General features: G+C 36.7%; 1 protein-coding gene across 1 annotated transcript in view; it reads right to left on the bottom strand.

Moving 5' to 3' along the window:
• PICALM (phosphatidylinositol binding clathrin assembly protein) overlaps positions 1–23,418 on the bottom strand; it is a 71,387-nt gene that overhangs the window by 33,573 nt on the left and 14,396 nt on the right. The window contains exons 2-5 of the mRNA XM_067315014.1: positions 7,967–8,109; positions 3,577–3,652; positions 2,193–2,295; positions 288–381 (exon numbers count right to left, since the gene is read on the bottom strand). Of these exons, the coding sequence (XP_067171115.1) occupies positions 288–381; positions 2,193–2,295; positions 3,577–3,652; positions 7,967–8,109 (416 nt within the window). The remainder of the gene's footprint in view (positions 1–287; positions 382–2,192; positions 2,296–3,576; positions 3,653–7,966; positions 8,110–23,418) is intronic.

Raw genomic sequence — 23,418 nt, 5'->3', positions numbered from 1 at the left:
AGGACAGAAATAACCAACACAAACAATCAGAACAATTCTCACACACTGTACACAATTAGCAACACTCAGAGCATGAAGCGTTCTCTCTAGCGAGCATCATTTCTGTCGGATGTTTGGGTTATATCCATTAAAAATGCATTTTGCTCTTTAAGCTAATTAGGTAACGTGGACACAAATGGATGAAAATGGAACAAAGTTTTGAAGATGCTTAAACATTTTATTTTCCAAGCTTGTTCAAAGTTGTACAAAGTTGAGAGTATGCTTGATGCGTACACACTGCTACTCACATTGAAATCAAGAAGTGCATCCATTTGATTTTGTATAATTGGTACAGTTTTTAGGAGTTTTTCTGTGCTCATTGTTCTCATCACTCCATCAGCCCTATTGTGCAAAACAAAAGAAAATTCCTTAACTGGATTTTGAAGGAAATTATTAGTGAGAAACAGAATGTAGAAAATAAAACAGTTCAGAGAAAACACTTAAATCATGGCCACAGGAAACAGGCCTTCGGAGGCTTAAAAAAAAGCTGTCTGGCCAATACAATTGTAATAATTGCAGTGTACAAGAGCAACAACTTTTATTTGACCAAAACATCATTCTAAAATGATTTTTTCTTCTGAGAGAAAAAAAAAAAGTGACAGCACTCAGAAGTTTAACAGAGCTATGATGGTGAGGTGATACCTCAGAGCTTTGAGCTATAATGGTGAGGTGACCAAAAAACCCAAAACCAAAAACCCACCACACCTTACTTTAAACATATGGATAAAAATCACTAACAAACCCCTTTTAGAGAGCCTCAGAAAGTTATTTTTTAGGAAATTTTTACCTATGCTGTTCTCAACGCCTAATTATTATTTTATGACTGTCTGGATTATTTTCTTTTAAATCAAAAGCAATAAAAAGTAAACAACTGTGGCAATACTTTTTCAAGAAGCTTATAGACACTGTATAACACTTCCTTTTAACTGCAGACTCCCAGTATTTGCTTGTTTTTAATTGTTCAGATTGAATAGCCTAATGATATTATTTGGTTCTGCATTTGGGGGATGGGGGGAGAAGTATTAAAATATCCAAAAAAAGGCAACAATCCAGAAAGAGACTAAGTCACCTCAGTGATTAAAAACCAACCGCTTTCTGTAGCGTACGTCAGACTGCCTCACATGAGCATGAGCACATCAAATCAAGCACTTCCTGGAAATGCAAAGCTCACAGCTGATCCGCACGGAAAAGGCTGTGGCCGTGCTCCAGGCTGGGAGGCAACAGGGCACAGGCTGCTCTCAGCTTTCTGCCGGTGCAGCGTGCTCCCTCCTGACAGCACGCAGGGACCGCGGCAGCCCTACCGTTGCAGGGCAGAGGTGCGGCGCCCCTGAGAAAACCTGTTATCGGGAACAGGCAGATTGCCCCCACCAGAACAGTTAATCTTGCCTGCTCACCGCAGAGCCTCCAGGCACACACTGGGGGCTAAGATAACTCACCTCGGGAGGCTCCAACATCTACCCCAAACAGATGTGGCCCTCCCAAGTGTGCCCACAGCCACATGACTACACACATACCCTATATGTGGAAAAGGCTAAGTTTTTTTGTGTTGTTAGGACCCCACCCATCTCTAAAGGAAGAACGAGTGAAATGAGTCCAGTTGTTCCTCTTTTATTCTACCACTGAAGTTCAAGATAAAACGGACTCTAGAGTATCAGCAAGGAGTCAGAAGGGTTTTGGAGGTTCTCTCAGGGCAACTTCAAATGCCTTTGCAACACTGCTGCAAAATATTATTATGCATGCCGCTACTGCGGTTAACTCATTAAACAGTTTTAATTTGAGATTCCCTTGCGGGGGAGCTGAGAATTAAGTTTTAGCATCAACATGAATTATCCTGTGCATGGATGATAAAGGACACTCAAATGCAAAACTGAAGCTATGTTTTAACTTTAAAAAGCACTGGACATGAGCAGAGGTAATGCACAAAGAACCAAAGATCTTCAACCATGACCAGTACCTGATGAACGAGATGACCTGATTAATTCCATCATCCACTATAACATGTGAGCTATCCAGTTACTGGTGCTCTGCACTGCATTATTTTACACATAATACCTACCTGGTCTCAAATGATCAACTCCTCTTATGGGGGCTCATTTCAGAGGAAAAAGACATAAGACAGACTTCAAGAGAAGTAAATAAAATGCAGTTCTTACCCTCTTTTTACTTTTGTGAAGTCAAAAGCCACCTGTCTATAGGAAACTGCCTTTTCATTCAGATACCTACTATACCTCCTGATAAATGTTGACATGTCATACCCTAAAAAAAAGAAAGTGTTTCAAAAGCTCATTATTTAGTCAATTAAAGAACAAAACCTTATTCTAAATAAAGTTCAAGTTATTAAAGCAAGACATTTTGAATATATTTTTGCCTGATTTTTTAATAACTCATCTGTGTTAAGAACTCTGTCATTATATTCACCATGTCAAACATACAATACAGCAAATATCTAGAAGATCTGAATGAACTATGCAGAAGTTTACTTCGCTTCCTAAGGAAATTACTTCCAAAAGCAAAACAAAGCATTTAGGCAAGTTTTCCTATGCTTGGATGGAAATTATTACAAAAAAAATGTCATGCCTGAAGTAGTTTGAATCAACTCCAAGATACATACTTTCATACGCCACTAAGAAAGAAAAATGGCACTGAAGTAAATATGAAGACCTGATGGAAATTTGACCACATTAAGACAGTGGCAATAGACTGACAGTTATTAAAAATATTTCCTATGCATGCAGGCCAAAAATTACTATTCAGGTCTTCTATCTTACAAGGAAAATACTTAAATTAAGACACTAAAGATCTGTTCATAATCTATACTCAGAATATGGAAGATAAGACTCAGTGAGGCAATTTGGTACATTGTCAGTTATCACAGAAAAGGCCACTGTCCCCAGGCAAACACTCAGTGCGCATGTTTTAGTAGTTGTGGCAAAAAATCAGGACCAGCTACACAGGAAGTAAAGTAGAAAGCAAGAAATAACTTCAGAAAAAGACAGCTACATGTATGATCAGAACTGCACTTAACTGCTGTGCAACAATTCGGAAGGATATTTCAGTTGAAAAATGTGAACCTAAGAGAAATTTATTTACCTGCAGAATTAGTCTCAAAGATGGGCAGAATGGTCTGTGGACAATTTTGAAAGAAGTTCTTGTCCACAACAGTTCTTGTCTTGCTGACATAACTTAGCTGTATGGTGCATTTTGAAATTTAACTTACTAATCAAAATATACCTCTCCATGTGGACAAATCACTTCAGAAATAGCAGGAATAAATCATATCTATGTAACTAATAAGTTGGAAGCATTTCTAGTAGGCCTTTTCTAAAAGAGGCAACAAATTTTTCCAGCAGACAATTTCGGTCATGCCATAAAAGCATTGTAAATGAAGAAATACAACTCTGGGTAAAGTACACACAGAAAAATTACTTCTTAAATGACAAAGTCCATCGTGGCTAGTGAGTTGTATTTACTGTCCCCCAGTATATTACTGATTTTGAATGGGGGGAAAAAAAAAGAAAGAAAAAAAAGATACCTTACCTTGCAATCCACTTTTGTCTAGGAAATTGCTCAAATTAAATAATGTGTTTCTGGACGCCAGATACTGGATAAAACGCTAGATAGAAGGAAAAATGTGAATCTTTTAAATGTATTACTGGTGAACTGGAATTGATGTAACAGTACTTGAAACTCTTGTTATCCAGCTTGTGAAATGCAACTTTCATACGTTAAGACTCATTTCAGATCTGGAAGCTATTATAAAAACTCAGCTGAATTTGCATGTTAAGCTAGTTATTATTTTAGTGTAAAAATCTGAACAAGTCAATGTCACACAGATATTTGATGAATGCAAAATAAAAGCCTCTGATTGAGACTCTGTTTATATTAAGTCAGAATATGGTAGTAAAAACTTCTTTAAAAAACAAACAAAAAAAAAACAAAAAAACCAAACCCAAACAACAAACCCCACCATCACCCCCCCACACACACACCCACACCCAACCCCCACAGCTGGTATCATTTGCCATGGAATCTTAAAAAAGCATATAATCATAAGAGTACTTAGCTATAACATACAGGAGAAATTTTAAAAATACAAGGTGACAAAGTTTTCTTTCCTTATAAATTAAACATTAAGTATAAGAATCCATATAAAGCATTAACAGTACGATATCATGCTTAGTACATCTCACGTGAGTTACACAGTTTACTTATCTTAAAATAATTAGTTGAAACCTATAAAATATGAAGCCCTATTTCAGTTTGACCTGAGTGGACAGGCCAAAAAACAACAATGCAGTTTCCAGTTTATCCCTTGGGGTTTTAAGTTACCTTTGCTCTGAAGACAAATCATGAATTAATACATCTTTGTTACACGTGATGTATTCTCTCATTTCATTCTTCCATACTATGATAATTTGGAAAAGTTTCCTTTTAAAAAAAGCAGATAAAGCTTGCATAAAACCTGTCTCAGAATACAAGTCTTAATTTTGAACTCAGAATTATGTTTCACAGAATGACTGATGCTATTTTGATCTAGTAAAGAATCACTTCAGATCACTAGCAGCACATCTAAAGTTAGCACGAAAAGTAATTTTGTCTTATGAACTATTGTATAGGGAGCTGCTACAAAAATAAACAATCATCCACTTGAGATAACATTTTGAAAAAGAGTTATGATCAGTATAACATGTACTGCTGAATTACTTTCACTAGCACAAATATATAGTCCAGATAAATACAAGAAAGAGTGAAGAAAGTTAAAAGCACTCAGTGCTCACTTAAGCAACAGCTGAAGGACCAAAAGCTTTTCATTTTTTCCAGAAGGAATTAACAGATTCTCTGTAAGCTTTTAAAGATTTCCAAAAGTGTTCAATGATTTTCATGTTCACTGTTCAAATGCCATTTCTAGCTGCAAAAAGTTTCATCCTGAGCAGCAGTTTTATCCTCTTTGCTTCTTTAAACAAATTTGGCAAGCAAAACTTGTTTGGCAGTTTTATTCAAGTGGAAAGCATTTCAGGCAGTGGTCCTGGGAAATACCTTCAATTACTATAAAGTGTACTGATATCAGTTTAAAATGGGAATGACTCCAAACTACAACAAGCTCAAAGTGTACAAATAGACTGTATTTTAGAGAATGTCAACTATCCTAACGATCACGCCGAATGCCAAAACGAGAAGCCTGCCCTCTTGTGGCTCCTTTAGCTTCCAAGAAGAGATCCATTCTATTTCACCAAGACCAAAGTATTCTGCAGCTACCTGCTAAACAGACTTTTTTTTTTTAATAACTTGAAAAATAAAATCCAAAACCCTCTGGAGGCAGGCAGTTACATGACCTGTAACAACTCTGAACTGAATGCGAACCAAAATAAAGGATTTTGGTCTCACTTGTAATTTTGTAAAACTACCCCTCTTTAATCATCCAAGAGCAAAACACCCTTTGGGCAGACAGTAACTATTTTTAGGTAGTTAAGTCAGTGTTTCTACTGTTTGTTTTAATCATCAACATTGAGACATCCTCACAATTTAATATGTTTTCATCTTTTCGTTTTAAATAAGCATTCAGAGTTTAACAGACTCCCTATAGTCAAACAACAGCTCAATCATAGGATTTCTAAACATATGGAAATTTCTTCTATTTCCAACAATGATAAATGCTTCATGAAAAACAGGCAGTGCAAGAAACACTGAATTTCTGAAGGACAATTAAAAGAAAAGGAAGATTGCACTAATCTGAAAGTTAAATTGAAAGGTGCTTTAAAACCTGTAAGCTCTCCAGAGCATGTGGCAACTAGAACAGTGGCAACCGCACCTATGTAACCCCCAAATTTAGTCTTATTTATTGAAAAATACTTTCCTGCCTTTTAATCCCAAGTTTTGCACAAAAACACCTTTGGTGCACATAGCTTAAGTCTCTTGGGAAGACGTCTGCAGCAGTTGTTCTACTTGTTCTACTGAGCTTTTCACACACATTTGTTTAGTATTTGAAAGCTGCTCTCTACTATCATGCAGAAGTGTGGTCTGTGCTCCCTTTAAAAGGGAGTTTGTTTTCCTATCTAGTACGGATTACCTCTGTGAAACAGTATTTTGAACACCAACCCAGGCTTGTTTTCAAAGCCAGCTTCTCACATGTGAGCAAGCAAGTGTCCAAGGAAACTAATTACATTTTGCAGAGTTCAGATTTCAAAACCTGGTTTCATTCTGAGAGCCAGAACGCCACATTAAGCACTCTGCAAAACTAAACTCCCATTTTGCCAAAGCCCACTGGAAATAAAAACAAAAACCTGCCTTTGGTTAACATCTAAGTTTCAACCAGCTCGTAAAATCAGAAGTTTAGTCTATTAAGTGACAGCTATTTTTCGAAAAATTATAAAGAAAAAAAGCCTATATGAAGCATCCTGTGTACGAGAGATTACAACAGGACCAATTTTGTTTCAAGGTGAAGAATGAACTTGCTTTGCAAGTCTGCTAAGAGAAAGACTGACCACACACTCCTAAAATAGCCAACCCTCTGCTGAAGCGAGTGATCAGATTCTTTTACAGGTGAAGAACAGCCCAGGGTTAGGCTAATTGGAATTATCAAGACTAAAATTTAGTTTTAAAAGCAGACATTTAATGAAAAGTGCAGAAAGGAACACATACAGTTTGAATCCTGGAAAAATACCCTTCTTCTCTAAGAGGAAGGAAAAGAACTGCTCATCTACTGAATCCCGACAGCTTCAATTCATTTTTCATCTGATGTTAAAAATAGTCCTGTGGTACAGTCTACTCCATGACATCTCTTTCAGATGCACTAGGTTTGTATTGCCTGCCAAGTTTAAGATAGGAAAGATGGGTCCTTCTGTTTTTATTCCTCCCCCTAGGTGGGTAGGAGGTTGAAGTATTTCATTCTTTACAGACTGAACAGAGATCATTTTTGGGTGGAGGCAGATACTGCACATACTTCTCCCTCAACATCTAAATGGCATCATAAGAAAAGAAAGGCAACTCCTTGCAAATATCAGCACTTTTGCTTTTCTACATTCTCCATTAGAGAATTCTCTTGAAGAGCCGCATGCAGAATGGGATTTTTCTTAGCCTTCCTTTATACCAAGTATCTGCTATGGACAGTTACCAAGTTTACATCCATTCCAAAAATGAAAAATAACATTAAATAAACACAGATTTAAATATTTCCACTTGAGGTTAATTTCAAAATTCCTGTAACTTGCATTAGATTGTTTTCAGTAAAAAGGAATGTTTATAAACCCTTGCTAAGAGAGCCAGAAAGTATAGGCTTTTTAAAATGCAGAAAACCCAAAAAGTTGCTATGCATGGCTTAATATTTCAAAAAATAAGATCCCATAGGAATTCAAGTTGTGGAACACAACATAAGCTTATTGCTTTTAAAAAAAATCTTTTAAAATTGTTCTAGAGTATTTGTTGTTACTTAGAAGCTCACATTCAAGAACAGCTCAGAGACAGGCAGATTCTCCTTCGTTGCAAAAGCTTTGGGGGTGGGAGGAGGGGAAGGAGGAAGGAAAATCAGTTACAAGTTGAGTTATTTGGGAGGAAAGACTCATTCTAGATTAGCCAGAGCATAAATCTAAAATATCTTTCATTTTCAGATTTTGGAATCTCATTCAAGTTAAGTTCTCAGCATTTTTTTTTCTTCATAATAAAAAAAATAATAATGCCACAGAAAAGGGTACCTCCAAGCATACAATTCTGCATTCAGGATAACATCTAGTTTTGATCTGACCATTATGGACTTTATATATTTGTCTGCTTAGTTTGTTACCACTCTAATAAACCCTGTTCACATGTAGAGCTAGGCGAAAAGGCAAAAATACAGATTTTCTTACAGAGATAGTTAGTAGAAGCATTTCTCTGACACATTCATAAGAATGAAGTGCTGTAACTGTTCTCAGGCATATAATTTTTGTATTACCTCATTTCCATACACCATTAGATGATGGGTTGTGATGAGAGATTTGAAGACCACTACCCAGCTACTGTTGGTAGTTCTTTCAAACAAACTGTCTGCCAGTTGTGGGATGTTCACATTCATCTCATTTGTGCACTGGATTAAATCTGCAATAGAGAAATATATATATATATATATATATATATATATATATATATATACACACATAAAATTGTGAGTTCTGTGAAGGAAAAAATCAATGACATACCAAAAATATCAGTACGCTCATTTTATAAAGTAATATTTTCTACCAGAGCTGGGGGGCTTTCCAACAAATAATTTATTGAAAAGCACGGTGGTGATGGTCTATTAGAACTTCGTGATACAAATTCCATTCTCCTTGCTGCCAAAACTCCGATTCCTTATTGTTTTTGCAATTGCCGTAGAAGGTCCTGGAACAAAAGTACCCTAATGATTTGCACTTTGACTAACTGTGACTCCCAGCTTTCAGATATCAATAGCATACAAGAATTCTGTAAGCATCTAATGCTCATATCTAATGAGGTCTTGTTGGTAGATTGTGACTAGAATTAATTGCAACATATGAAATTCCAGCCTTCTGGCCTTCTAATGAACCAGTAAGCCATTGGTTCCAAGTAATAAAAAAAATAAAAAATACAAGCTACGACAAAACCATTCAATTTTTGTTCAATCTGGATTTCTGGCAGACGATGTGGAGAATCTTCAGACAGCTGGTAAAAAAGCCATGATCTCCAGACCCTTTCTACCGTCCTACTAGATTCACTGCTGTCACAACAGTGCAACCATGAAGAAGCATGCTTATAAGACAATCAGTTTAGTCGACAAAGGAAATACATGATGTTACAGTGACAAGTACAACAGAAGCAGATATTAACATCCAAAAAGTGATATGGTACAAGTTGCTTGCATTTAATATGAAGCTTGAACTTGGTTAAACACAAGTACCAATGTCATTTTACTACTACACCTACCCCAAAAACAAAACAGTAATTTTAACTCAAGCTGATAACCCTACCAAAAGCCATAGCTCAATAAAGAACAAGACCTGCATAAGCCGTATGCCTGCCTAGTCTATAGTATGCTAAGACTGTAACTGGAAACATCTTATCTGTTTAACCTGAAGGCAAATGTTTAACCTTTGGAGATAAAGTTTTATATCCTGCTATGAACAACCATTCATCATGAAGGATTCCAAGAAAGACAGGACTCTTCTTTCAGCCACAGCAGCAGATAATGCACGGCTACCACAAACTCACAACTAGTATGAACAGAACTGAAAACGATGGTATTTACAAGTTTAATTGCTAAAGGAAGTGAGCAGGAAATGATTTCCACATTTAAAATGTAACGAGATGGAAAGATTAGCCATTCCTTGATCTACAAGGAAAAACAGCGATGACTACAGGCACTCATGATCTCATTTTTAAGTCACGGTTATCTATTATTGGATGATGACTTCTGATTATTAAGACAATGCTAGGATATTACTCAGCAAGAGACATGCTCTGAGCTGGATCATTAAAACTAAACTGTACAGCTTCTTGATCTTCAGGTCTTCCCACCTAAGTAATAACATAAACAGTTTTGTGCAAGGCTATCTGGCAGAAACACATTAAATAAAGGTATACATCACAGGATGTCAACTCACACACCAGCTTAAGTGTTGCAATGCGTATTAGCAACTGAGAACTTCCATTCTTAAATGCAACATTTGCCAGCTCATCAAAAATAACAAAAAATACATGTCATGAGATGATTCACTAATTAAAAAATTACATATATTCTAGTTGATGCTTCACAATGGACAACTTATTTTTAAAGTACCGGACTTCAAAGTCATGTTTTGCTATCTGTTGCAGTGTGTAAAAGAAAACAGGCTCTGTAACACAGCAAGAAAAGTCCCTTACAGAACTGGTGACTGCTTATGTGCAAAGCATATGAATGCACTTGTGGGGTGGGGAGTGGGGGGGCAGGCACATGAGGAGGGAGAAACAGGAGACAACTGGGAGACAACATAGGCAAGAACAGAGGTACACAGGCAAGTCTAGCCTTCAACAGAAGGAAATGAACTGGTAAATACAAATGAGGGAAAGAGTCGCTGATACCTTTGTTACTACGAAATAAGTTTAGCAAAACAAGAAGTTTGTTGCTGTATAAAATGCAGGCTGAACATATGCACAGAAGTTTTAAGTGAATGATACCTTTTATCAACACAGATGCTTATTAATCTGATATGCCCTGATACCCCACAGTGCCTACATGATACAGACTTCAGATACGTAACATCTGTCTAAGCTTCTTTAGAAGTATTTGCACAAGTAATGCTAATTAGACAAAGAAATGTGTACAGTTAAATCCAAATAAAATCAGCAGTTGGGCCCTAACGATGGCATGAGAAGCATAACACAGGCAGAGCAGAGGAGCAGACAGGGTCCTGCATCCCATACTGCTGCACAGCCAGTTCAGGAAGACTGCCACGTACGGAGGTTTTGCTTACTTGTCCTTCCCCACAGACACCCTTCATTAAGGATGGAACATTAAGAGGAACAAACACATAATTGTTTTCACATCCTACATGTTACACAATGTGTCTCACACTCACCTATCAAAACACTAGCTACATATTTTGAAACCTAAGTGCCCAAAGCAACATATCTCAAGACTGCTAGTTACTGGGTAGGTATGAGCAATAGCATGGGCAGGTATATAACCAATTATATCTAAGGGCAAGGCACTAAAGCGAATCCCTTTAACTTTAGTAATGAAGAGGGGTGGGGGGAGCCTTGGTGAAAGTGAGACCACTTTCAGGGCTATGTTTCACCTATGATCTTCCTGCTGTAGGGAGAAGGAAGACGGCTGATTACTCCTTCCCATCAACACTACAAAAAGAAAAGTTACTCCTCCTCACTCTTGACCTACTGCATCAATCCCAGCAAAGCCTCACAGCCAAGTAGTAGTCTCCTAGGAAGTACAAACCATCTTCATATCTAAAAACAAGCTCTGCAACTTCCATAGCATAAGACACAGCAGAGAGATACCAAATCGATTATAGCTTCAAAGAAAGCAGCAGTTAGCAGCAAGAATTTTAGGCTCAACTTGCAGCTAGATGGGACAGCTGTACAAGAGCAGCTTAGACAGCAATGAATGAATAGTCACGTCCACAGATATAACTGGAGAGTGTCCAGAGGAAAGTCATCAGGATGACGAGGGCCTAGAGCATACGATGTACAAGAAGAGGCTGAAGAAGCTGGGTTTGTTCTGCCTGCAGAAGAGAAAACTAAAGGTGGGGGGGAGGGATTTAAATGCTATCTTCAACTACCTACTAGGTAGAAAGTCTGACATTTCTTGGAGGGCCACAGCAAAAGGATGAGAGGCAGCAGACACACTGCAGCATGGAAATTCTGACAGGATTAAGAAGAAAAAAAAAGAAAAAAGAAAAAAAACACTTCACACAAAGTGGTCAGGCACTGGAAGTGGGGCCCAGAGAGTCTGTGCAATCTGCACCCATAGAGATATTTAAAACTCAACTGAACATGGCCATAAGCAACCTGATCTTTCAAGTTCGCCCTGGTTTGAGCAGGGGCGTTGATTAAGATGATCTTCTGTGGTGCCTTCCAACCTAAATTAGTCTAAGATTTTACGTGCTGCAGATGGAAAGAGAATGAGAAAAATGAAGACAGGCAAAAAGTGAGTTGAAATACAAAGTCCGCTAAAGTCCAGAAGAGTAGGCCAACAGAAAACTATTTTTTTAAGGTTTCAAATCCTTAAAACTTCTTAAGTAGTTTAGAAGACTCAGGTTTTGAAGAATTCCATTTTGCCTACCAACACTAAATGGTATACTAAATTTCAGCAGAGGTTTCAAAATTACATGATCTTCTTAGAAAACAGTTCTAGTTTGTTTTTTAAATAGAAGATATTGAATCATATTTTCGTGCAGCAGTTAGAATTTATATTGCTGAATGATTTTCATGTAATCGCTCAGAAAAAAACCTAAAAACAAAGACAACTAAAAAAGCAAGAACAATTTTAGTGTTACAGACTTTTTTTGTAACCCTGAATGTGTGCAACTGCACCCATACTGCAGTGATTCTTTAAATCTGCTGAAGCAGCACAAATTAAGTATCATATGGGACCAGACTCTTTTCAGTGGTGCTGAGCGACAGGACGCGAGGCAATGGGCACAAACTGAAACACAGACACTTCCATCTGAACATGAGGAAAAACTTTTTCACTGTGAGGGTGACAGAGCACTGGACCAGGTTGCCCAGAGAGGTTGTGGAGTCTCCTTCTCTGGAGATATTCAAAACCTGCCTGGATGCAATCCTGTGCAATGTGCTCTAGGTGACCCTGCTTGAGCAGGGGGGTTGGACTAGATGATCTCCAGAGGTCCCTTCCAACCTCAGCCATTCTGTGATTCTGTGATCATACTGTAAAATATTCTAGGTGAAAAAATATATTCTGCACTCCCAAGATACCTACAATCTTTACAACTGTTCAGACTTCATTACTAGAAAGAAGTCGACATGATTTATTGTTTTTCTAAAATATTACACAATCAGTAGTTGTTAGGTCAGAGAAGTATGAAGAGGAAAAGCATAGTAAGGCTGGAGATTCATATCAAAGAAATGAGAAGATAAGATCTACACAGACCAGCTACTACCAAGCTAAGATGTCGAAGTATAGCATCCACTCCACACCAAGCATGTAACTGGATTAGCCAGTCCATGGTAAGTGATCACGCAACCTCCTGAGCCATGGCAAACCCAAGGTAGTAGGCTAAATAATTACACAGAGGCATCTGCCACAAATCATAAAGAACGTGTGTTCTTTCAACATGTGCGTGCGACCTCATTCTTCAAGCAGACCCTCATTCTGTACTAAGCATCCTTGTAAAACAAAGGTGTGAAAAACTACTATTGTTTGCTTCCCAAAGAAAAGCAAGTAACCTGAGAAAGTTTTAATGAGCATTTCCTTGCAGAATCTTACCTATATTAATTCCCAGTAAGTTTATGAGTAAGTCTGGATTGAAAAATATCTAACTCAACCCTTTTAGCTTATACCATTTGCAGTATCTGGACAATTCGACTGAATATAAGCCAGAGTTATATACTTTGTGTATACACAGTATCTGATCATTTCCAGTGGTTTAGCTATACCTCTCATCTGGAACAATGCTTCTATTCATCAGCATCAACCTGAAAACATTTCCAAGGATCAGTTCTTCCAGGCCAAAGTGTGCCCCACACCTTTAACTACTCCAAAATAGGTCAAGCAACTGTGACAGATTCCTATTGGGATAACTGTTTTTTTTTTCCTTTCATCTTTTATTATAGCAAAGATTTTATCTAAAATGAACGAGTACTAGGTTATCTTCTCCAACAGCTCACAGAACAGCATCTTTAGAATGCTATAGAGACTAAACAGTATCCACCCGGTAAGCACATAATTGAAATAGTGATCATTCAACATTAATATGCACACTCAGGGCCAGGATTGAAACACATTCCATTTTTCAGGAAAAAAAAATCAAAGTGGGAGAGCAAGGTAAATGACACCCCGGTTCTCTCAAAGAGAGAGAAAATTCTTTCAATCCTGCATATATTAAGTTTTGACTAAATACCAAACAAAAATAAGCCTGAAAGTACTGAACTGCTTTGTTCAATAGTCAAGTGCCCATTTTTCGCATCTATGGCTCACTGAATCCAAATTCATGTTTGCTGACACAGTCATATAAGACAAAAATATAAGAAAAAACTTTTTTACTGTGAGGGTGACTAAGCACCAGGAACAGGTTGCCCAGAGAGGTTGTGGAGTCTCCGTCCTTGGAGATGTTCAAAAAGCCATCTGGACACTGTCCTGGGCAATGTGCTCTAGGTGACCGTGCTGGAGCAGGGGGGTTGGACTAGACGATCTCCAGAGGTCCCTTCCAACCTCAACCATTCTGTGATTCTGTGAACTAAGATGATTCTGGTGTAGAATTCAGAAATAGAGCTTGATCAAGACAGCTGCTTCAAAATTAGCACTTTAACACTTTTTTTCACAGGACAAGCAGTTCAGTTTACTATCACTCTTCCTTAATAGATACAATTTTCACACTGAAGTTACCCAATATGTTAGCAAGCAGTTGGTTTTGCTTGGCTGGCATATTTTCTTCTTTTTTTTTTTTCCCATCCTGTTGGAGGTACTACTGTTATAAAATCTCAATGCCCTCCCCCACCTCAAGCAGCTTCTCATGAATCTCACAAGACTCAATCTGTGTTTGTCACAAAGTGGTGTCACAAACGCAGCATCGCAGCTTACTGAAGATTCATGTGGAAATGGACACTGAAACAATAAAGGGGCAAAATCTGCCTTAATGCATATTTCAAATTCAGAAACGAACAAATACTAGAAATATAAGGCATGATCAAAGATACACAAGTGTACCTTCATCGCATTATACAAACACTTGATCTCTCCCAAACCAACACAAAAATCAACATGCAAAATACAACTGTAAAAGACACTCTAGTGATGATTAATCAAATACACCACATTAACAGCTTGACCTTATACAAATATTCAGAATATGCACATATTTAGCTTTAAGTCCAATATGAATCTCAAATTCACTCCCATTTATTGTGATCTTCCACAAACACACGCTTACACAGCTATGCCAAATAACAAGTCCTACATACAATTAGGGGTTTTTTTTGATATTTTACTATTAATGAGGTTATGTACTCTATTGAATTAAGGAAACAGCTAATTTGTTTTTACCATGACCTTTGGACAGATGTGCATGTTAGATGTCTTTGCCCTACTACAAGGTATTGTCAAAGTTTAAGGTTAATTCTGAATAGACTACACTCTCCCCACATAGTACATGTGGCTTTGTTTCAGATAACATCAATGACCAGAGAAGGAAAATGCTATGAAAGACGGAATAAATCAAAAAATTCAAATTATATGCAAAAACTCACAAAAATTTATAAATTCACAAATTAAGACTTTCAATAAAAATTCTTAATATCCTATTCTTCCAAAATAGTTAGAATCCAAATATTTTGAAAACCAAACTGCCAGAAGTTCCAACATGCCAGAAGGATGAAAAGTGAAATTACCCAAACTCTATGACGTTATCACGAAGTTCTCATTTCCCTTAACACTTCCTCTTTCTTAGCAGGATTAAAGCCAAGAAGTATTAGAATTTAAATATGTATTGATGGATCCAAAACTATAAGCCAGATATGCATCAGATCAAGTTCATTTTATTTGTAAATTTACACCTGAAGCCAAAACTTTTTTTTTTTTTTTTTTTTTTTTTTTTTTACACACACAAAGTGTAAAACATTTCTTGAATGAGTTAGTAATTATTCTTCTGAAATCATGTCAATATACAGGAGATCAACAGAATACATGCATTTAACACGAGTTAGCTTTCAAACAGAATAAATAACACACCAATGCCTTACATTCCAATTGCATGAGGAAAGGTTTGTGGCTAATCATTAATAGTAGAACACATAACAATGTCTATACTTAAAATAATTCTACTCAAGAGCACCCATTTAATCAATCTTTTTGCCTTTCACTTAAGACTGTACAAATGGATTTTAGTTAAGCTCTTGAATCAATGACTTAAAGTTATTCATAATGGATTTTTTTTTTCCTGTATGGGAAAAATTTCTCTACAAGACAGAGCATTCAAAGTTAAGATATCTGAATTTCATTATCCTTTTGAAAATCACATACAGTGGGAAAAATTTTGGTGTCTCTACTTAACAGGTGAAATAGCAGAGCACACACCGATAGCATTATAACACTTCAATTCTCTTCTCTAGCTGTCTAGATTTCAATTAATATCTTCTCACTTCCAAGTTATAACACATTCCAGTATGACAGGGGCTCATCTCCCTATGCTGATACTTCTCGCTCAATATGAATATTTGAGCGCTGGAACAAAGCGAGAAATGTGAAATGTTCCCTCAGTTGCTTAGTGCTCAACCGAGATGCAAATGCTTTATACAGTCTATTACACAGTTTTACAGGTAAGGCACTACCAAGGGGTGGAAAATATGGACTGCAATTTCAAAAGTGGAGACACATGATGACACAGAGAATAGCAGCAGCTAATGCTGTCAACTATCTCTTTTTCAAAATTTGGTGAAATATTTCAGAAGATTAGAAGTCAGCAAATTTGACCCAAATCGGTTAATAATCAGAAGTGAGCAGATTTATGCCGTTAGGAAGTTTGCCACTAGGAAATAAAAAATTCCTCTGTTTGTTGTGTTAAGAATACAGTTAAGGCATGCACTAGTGGTGTTGTAAAGTTTAATACACTTCTACTAGTTCTAAACAAATGTTAAGGGTTTAGGATTAAAAGCCCCTCAAAAAAAGAAAAGGGCACATCTGACATAATCGATAATCTCCTATTGATTTTAAATATTCCTGTCGCAGGTTCTGGCAAGGCATGCATATCTGCCAGATCTTTCCTTTCCAGAAGGATGTTTAAAGAGTTATGCAACAGTGAAAAGGAATGTTACTGGAAAAAAAAAAAAAAAAAGAAAAAATAATGCACAGACCTCAGTGTACTTTTTCAAGATTCACACAGCACTGACAACAAAGCTTGAATGAGGAAGAAACTGAATTTACGTACACATTCCAGTAGCAAGGTCAGTTTTTCTTTTGTCACTTCCTGATCTAAACATTTCTTTTTAATCTGAGTGGTTTATGTGAATTTTAACATAACATTCTTTTTACTTATTTTAACCTAATCTCACTATGCTAGATAATTTTTTTCTGTTTACAATCTTTTAGTAAACCTCTCAAAAAAAGCACTGATTTCTTCCAATGTCAATAACAGATCATCTTGCTACCTTGCATAGGAGGCAAGTCTAGATAGCCCTTTGATGTTGTATGTCTAATACAAAGCATCAGGGAACAGGGGTTTTCAACTGGCTGTTGATGACAACAATTATTTGGATTATGCAGGCTATTTGTTCACTCACCTCGACAAGCCCTTTATGAAGGTAACGTGCTTAGATATTTCTTAGAGTTTATTTTAATTTTATCCAATTAAAAAAAGTTTCCAAAAGACTTAGATAAAAATGAACAACTCAACTTTAAATGACTTCACAGGTATGTACCCATTTTATTTAAACAAGTTATAAATTCTAGCAAAATCCCTTGAAAACATTTACAAAACATTTGACATGAACTATTTTTTCAATATTCAAACACTGAAAGATTTAACTGTGCCATGACAGAATGCTGGGCATTTAGAAAAGCACCACAGGAAACCAGAAATATTCAAATAGTAATGAATGAAGAACTAGGCATCTAAGATCCATTACAGATCTTCAGATCTAGATTTAAGATCTATTTTGACAGAACAACAGTTTTGCTGAGTGTGAACCCTGCTACCTTAAAATCTTGTTCTACACATTCCAATTTACATCTTAAACACAGATATTTTAATGCATGTATGTATATATATATACACACATATGGTAAATTTCTAAACAGTTTCCCAAGTCTTTTGTAGAAGACATCCTTATTTAAATATGAGAAAAAGGATTAGAAAAGTTTCTGTATGTAAATAAGTAATTTTCATTAGGGAACCAACCAATTTGTCTAAAAACAATAATCAAAGTAGCTTTGAAGCTGAATTAATTCAAGCATGCAAGACAGACAATTTTTGAGATTGATTTCCTCCTCAAAGAGATACATTTGGTAACTGCATTTGCAAGCGAAGTCTGTGCCAAAACAAAGCGACTCTGAATGGCACACTTAAGCGATCAAGAGAGGAAAAGAGAATGATGATAAATATTTCAGTCTGAGCCAGTAAGTGACATTTTATCTTCCAGAAGGATGTTATATAACCAATATGTACTCTAGAACTGAGCGAATACTTAATTTTGCAGTTACCAGAAAATATCTACATTAGCAGTTTAAGACAAAATATGCTGCAAACAGCATTTGTTCCAAAACTAGTTTTGTTTCTATTCTCAGCAAATCTACTTGTACCAAAGTGATTTACCAGAGGGAGTTTTCTACAGTAGACTTCCCAGAAGCTTCACCCAAGTCCTCTCAAAAAGAGAGCATGGGAACCTAGACTATATATTTATCACAATTAGCAATAAAAATTCCAATTAACAAGTCTTCCTCTGCATATAATGTTGTTCTAAGAGCTAGACACACTAACTCAAGAAACACTTTGTGGAAGAGTTAAAGAAATCTGAGAAGACCCTCTCTGTTCAGAGCTTTCTGTGTTTAACAAGGAATGTGATTTAATCTTATTTATATTGGATAAGGAGGATAAAAAGGCATAGGCATCTTTAATATAACGTAGAGTAACTTGTTCTACAGCCAACAATTTATATTTTCATTTCATCAAGTTGCATCTTGTCTTTTCTTCTGATTGAAGGATGACTAACATGTTCTTTCTCTCACCTATAACCGTACCTTTTTCTAGCTATAATCCTTAGAAACCATTTTGAGTCTCCGTCAATAACCCTGTGAACTCAGCGTTATTGCCTCAGGTATCTCTAATTGTCTAGATGTACTCCTACGGCAACTCTGACTAACCTTTACTACTTACGTTTGAGCACTGTAAAACCGAGAGTTTGTGCAAAATTAATCCCAGCCTAAACCTAGAGTAGAAATGGGTTCAGCCAAACAGCTACTCCAACAAGCTCTTCTCTGAGTAACACTAATTTTAAACAACATTTGCCAGCAAAAGCATCGTTGAAACCGGCTAAAAATAAGTTTAAAGATAAACGAAGCATAGCTCACAAAACAATATACAAGTCACACTGACAAAACTTGGCTTTTTTTAATGGTTCCTCTTAATTCCCATCAAATTACCAATCTGATCCAACGTTTGTAACGATTATTCGACATTCTCCACAGTTTCAAATGCCAGGTAAGCTATTATGTTTATATTCAATTTCCTAAAAAGGAATTGAACAGGTTTCCCATATCAATTCTTGCCTTTAAACTTACTGAGTACTGCCATTGCACTATCAAGGCTAACACCAAAATACAGCTAAATTTTGTCTCAACAGTTTTAACCACATATCATAAATACAATTCTCTTATTTCTCCAGAAACAGCTGCAGACACAATTACACCAGAGTAAGCACACCAGCATGTCAAAGAGACAAGTTACAATAGTTTAGAAACTGAATATACTAACACCACTATCATTCCTCTTATTTGCTACTCTAATCAGATATATTTCTCCTTGAGAGGAAAGAAAAAACATTTTTAAGCTGTTCCATTCATCCTGAAAGCATCATATTATGCTTTCAGACACAAGAAGTTACTGTCATCCTTTCAAGCTTAACCAGCAAAATAACCTGAACTGGCAAAATATTGTAGCACAATGAAGAAAAAAAATTACACATACTTCGGATCACAGAATTATAGAATATTTCAGAATGGGCAGAACCTCTGAAGATCATCTACTCCAAATCCCAGCTTGAAACTGGTCCAATGAGACCAACAGGGTTTTCTAAGCTCTGCTGAGTTACTGCTAAGCTTCGACTAAACCGACAGGTTGTTGAGGCCTGCATCCATCTGAGGAACAAGCTTCTCATAATGCCATGCACTTGTGGTACCAGTACCAGCGGCAACTAGCTTTGATCAGATTTATGATTGTACCTCCCCTTTTTTAAACAAGACCAACAAGATCAACTGAATAGACTTCTAGGTTTTTGCTATAAACCAATTCATTTCTCCATTCCCCCCAGATTTCTGACCTGCAAGTTTAATACAAACCATAGCTTAAGCTTGAATCAAGATCCAGGTAAGTTAATCCATTGTATACTTTAGTATTTTTAGACCAACGCAATTTCATAAAACCAGGTTAGGACGGTTACATGAACAGCTGAACTAGGAGAACCACCAGTGGGGAAGTAAGAACAAGTCAGCTAGAGGCAGTAACCGCTTCAGCTGCATCTGCCGCCAGAAGAATTATTCAGGTAACCACAGCTTAAATTACACCTTCTCTCTTACTCCCTTAACTAACTCCTCTTTTTATTGCTTTGAACACTAGCTACTCTATTTTCACAGCCCCTCATAATCTAGGGTCAACCTATCTATCACATCTCAACCACTATCCCATCACAGAAATCCATGAAGTTTGGAAAGGACCTCAGCTATGCAATTTCCCTGCCTGCTCTTAGACATACCTATACACAGGTAATGGTTTCACGAGACAGCTCACCGACACAAAATAGGACAGTCTCATTCCTGTCCCTATCTGCTAACAACCACGCACTTTCATTGCTTACCTTATGCCAGCACTGGTGTATCTCTCTCCGAACCATATTAATTTGTTAGAAAAGAGGAAAACCAATCCAAGTACAAAAGAACTGGATACTTTTTCCACGGTCTTACAAGACAAAAACAGCTCACAGAAGGGTCTAATTGGCAAAAAAACCCAAAACACTACAGAATAGATGATCAAATGCAAAAGTGAGGAGGACTGTATTTCCCGCTTTAAATATCTTCCACTTTGATAGCAAACCCTGTATTGTTAATGCAGTTCTTCTCTGCACTACTCTGCTTCTGAAAAAGTCAAGCACAAAAAAGTGCCAAAATCCGTGTCTGTTACCTGTACCATTCAGGATGGGTTGCAGCAGGAGAGAATTAACAATTTATGTAGAATTCTTTTAAAATTTTAATCCATATAATAGGTAACAGTTATCTTTCTGAAGATTTAATTTTCTAGGTCCTCTCCTCTGCCTCCAATTTCTTTTTATGTCTGTCATTCTTCAGTATGTTCATTTTCTTAGAGAGAGCGCTGCCAAAGATTTAAGAGATTATTTGAGCTAGCATCAGAAATTTCATTTCAGAAGATGTTTATCAGGTCCTGCCAAACTGAATTCATCTAAATTAAATATTCCTTAACATCATTCCCTACTGAAAAACACATTCCTTTCCCCTTGTAAAGAATAACTGTAATAAATATCTGGTCACAATTAACTGTTGTGAAGCTTAAATCAAAAAGGTCTGTTAAGGTTTGAATCATTTCAGTTATAATTTTTCTCCTCTTTTTTAACAGGCATGTTTCCAAGCTTATTCCTAAGGTAACTTCACAACTGCATCCAAAAATAAGTGTAAGGATCTCTACAGTGGATAAACCTTACTGGTAAAAATTTAAGTTCCTAAATGAATAACCATTAGTAATTCCACGTATTTCTAAAAAGAACTGTTTTGACAGAATGAGCTACACCTCCCCTAAGGATTTTTACTGGTATTATTTTTTTCAGCACAACTTTATTAGGATGCCAATTTAGAGAATGACTTATAAGCTCTTTTCAGTATGAAATTATACTGCTTTATTACAAAGCTATCACGCAGACAGTTTTTATACAAATATAGTGGGGTTCCTGCATGTAGTGAAGTCACGCTCAATGAATACAAGCTACAAAATTCACAAAAAAAGGAGTTTGTCACCACAGCTATAATGGGCATGAATATGAAACAATGATTCCCAGCTAACATTCACACCAGTGGAGGTTTTTATCAGCTCAGTCTAAAACAGATCATCTGTGGCTCACTCGAACCATTTCAGCTGAGGATGAGAAAGTCTGACTTTGAATCATTTCATACTTCAAAGTGATAATATTGCCCTCCTTCTGCACACCCAAATCATATGAAGCAAATGGTCACAATTTTGAAGACCTCTCAAAAATTAGAACGTCTCTCAAGTGCAATAATATTATTTGGAACATGCATATAAAGTTTGACAAAGTTAAGCATCTGTCCATGTTATGGTCTAACTTGGCAAACCGAATACACACTCATTATTCAGTTTTGCTCCTTTGCCAGTATTTGACAACAAGACATACTACCTTGATGAAATTCTAAAGAGAAAACGCCATATTCAACCTTAGTTTTCAGTATGAAAAACTGACACATATTTTTGAGGTGGGGGGAGGGGGGGGAACCTATCAGCATGATTAATCCAGATCACTAAGATGCACAATTTTCTACCAAACACTGTTGTCAACAAAAAACAAAAAAAATTACCTGTTTAAGTAATTTCTAACGTAAGCAATATTTCCAATGAAAGCTTTTCAGATATCCAAACATTTTTCTTCTGCTGAAGCATTACCTTTGCAAAGAGTTCCAAATTTTATCCATACTGCATTACTCTTAGGAAGCAAGAGCTTAAGTTCTTTCTCTAAACAAGGCAAAGATCAACTACTGCCTCACCATCCTAAAGCTGAGAAATATTTAAGGCCTGCTTAAACTACAGAACGCTTTTGCTCCATGTTCCATTCCTACAGTACTTTTTAAAGAGCATTTTACCATGAAATCTATTTCAAAATAAATACTAGTTTCTCCCCGCACACACTGGCGTATTATTCCTATTGAAAAGTATCTGTAAACTTAGACCCTTCATCCCATCCTAACATGCTTAATAATGAGCCTATGAATCATACTGTAAAGGTTATTCTCGACTACAAGATGAAAAATGCCTCCATCTGACAACTAGCATGACAATTCTTGCGCATGCAGTGCATTCAAACTGAGTATGTAACCCAGTGGTGTATTTAATTGGGGGGGGGGAAGATATTCCACATGCTAGTTTCTAATACAATGCATTGAAAAGTAAAATTATGAACAGTTATTTGTTCAAGATTAAGTCAACACTTTCAGAGCACATAAATGCAAACATTGGGGATGCATCCACTTCTTAAGCTCTGAAGAGCTAGAAAGCAAGTACATACTCTGTGGGTTCTGCACAAACAGCACTCTTTGGGAACAGATTAGGATTGGAAGACCTATTTTGACTGGGCAGGCTTTGATTCTGAATGACAGTCATCTAATTCAATACTAAAATAAATATTTAAGTATCCTATATAATAAAGTGTGGATAGTTATATACAGTTGTTGGAGGGAAGCACAGTGAACTACATTAGGTGGAAGCATTCCTGTTTTGATGAAGACTAATTACTTTGAAAATTATACAGCTTTAACACTACTTTTATCTCCTACTGAAAACAGGGAGCTACTTCAAACAGTCTGTATATGTGGAGTTCATCCTATGTTTTTACCCTTAGGTGGGTAGAGAGAGCACATACCATGGTTTATAGGGGGCTGAGAGAGATCAGCATGTGATGTCATGGATATTAACTGCTAGGTCTCTTCATCACCAAGTACATATTGAATACGTTATCATGCTGTCCTCTGTCTCTGACAAGGATGGTGCCCAAATCATCTCTTTCTGCACACTTTAAGTTTTTGGTTATAGTATGCACTTACAGCCCTCTCTTTCTGTTGCAAAGGACCTCAACCTGTAAACACTCTGCAGCGATCATACCTTCATATAATAACAAGTTACGCTGATGGAAATGTGTTAGAAACAAGACTCACAAATCACATGGACAAGCTGCTGTTGTACTGCCAACAGTAAGCAAGCAAACCTTCCAGAA

The sequence above is a fragment of the Apteryx mantelli genome, chromosome 1 (genome assembly GCF_036417845.1).
Source record: "Apteryx mantelli isolate bAptMan1 chromosome 1, bAptMan1.hap1, whole genome shotgun sequence".
Lineage (NCBI taxonomy): Eukaryota > Metazoa > Chordata > Aves > Apterygiformes > Apterygidae > Apteryx > Apteryx mantelli.
This window is presented reverse-complemented; position numbering and strand designations above follow the sequence as displayed.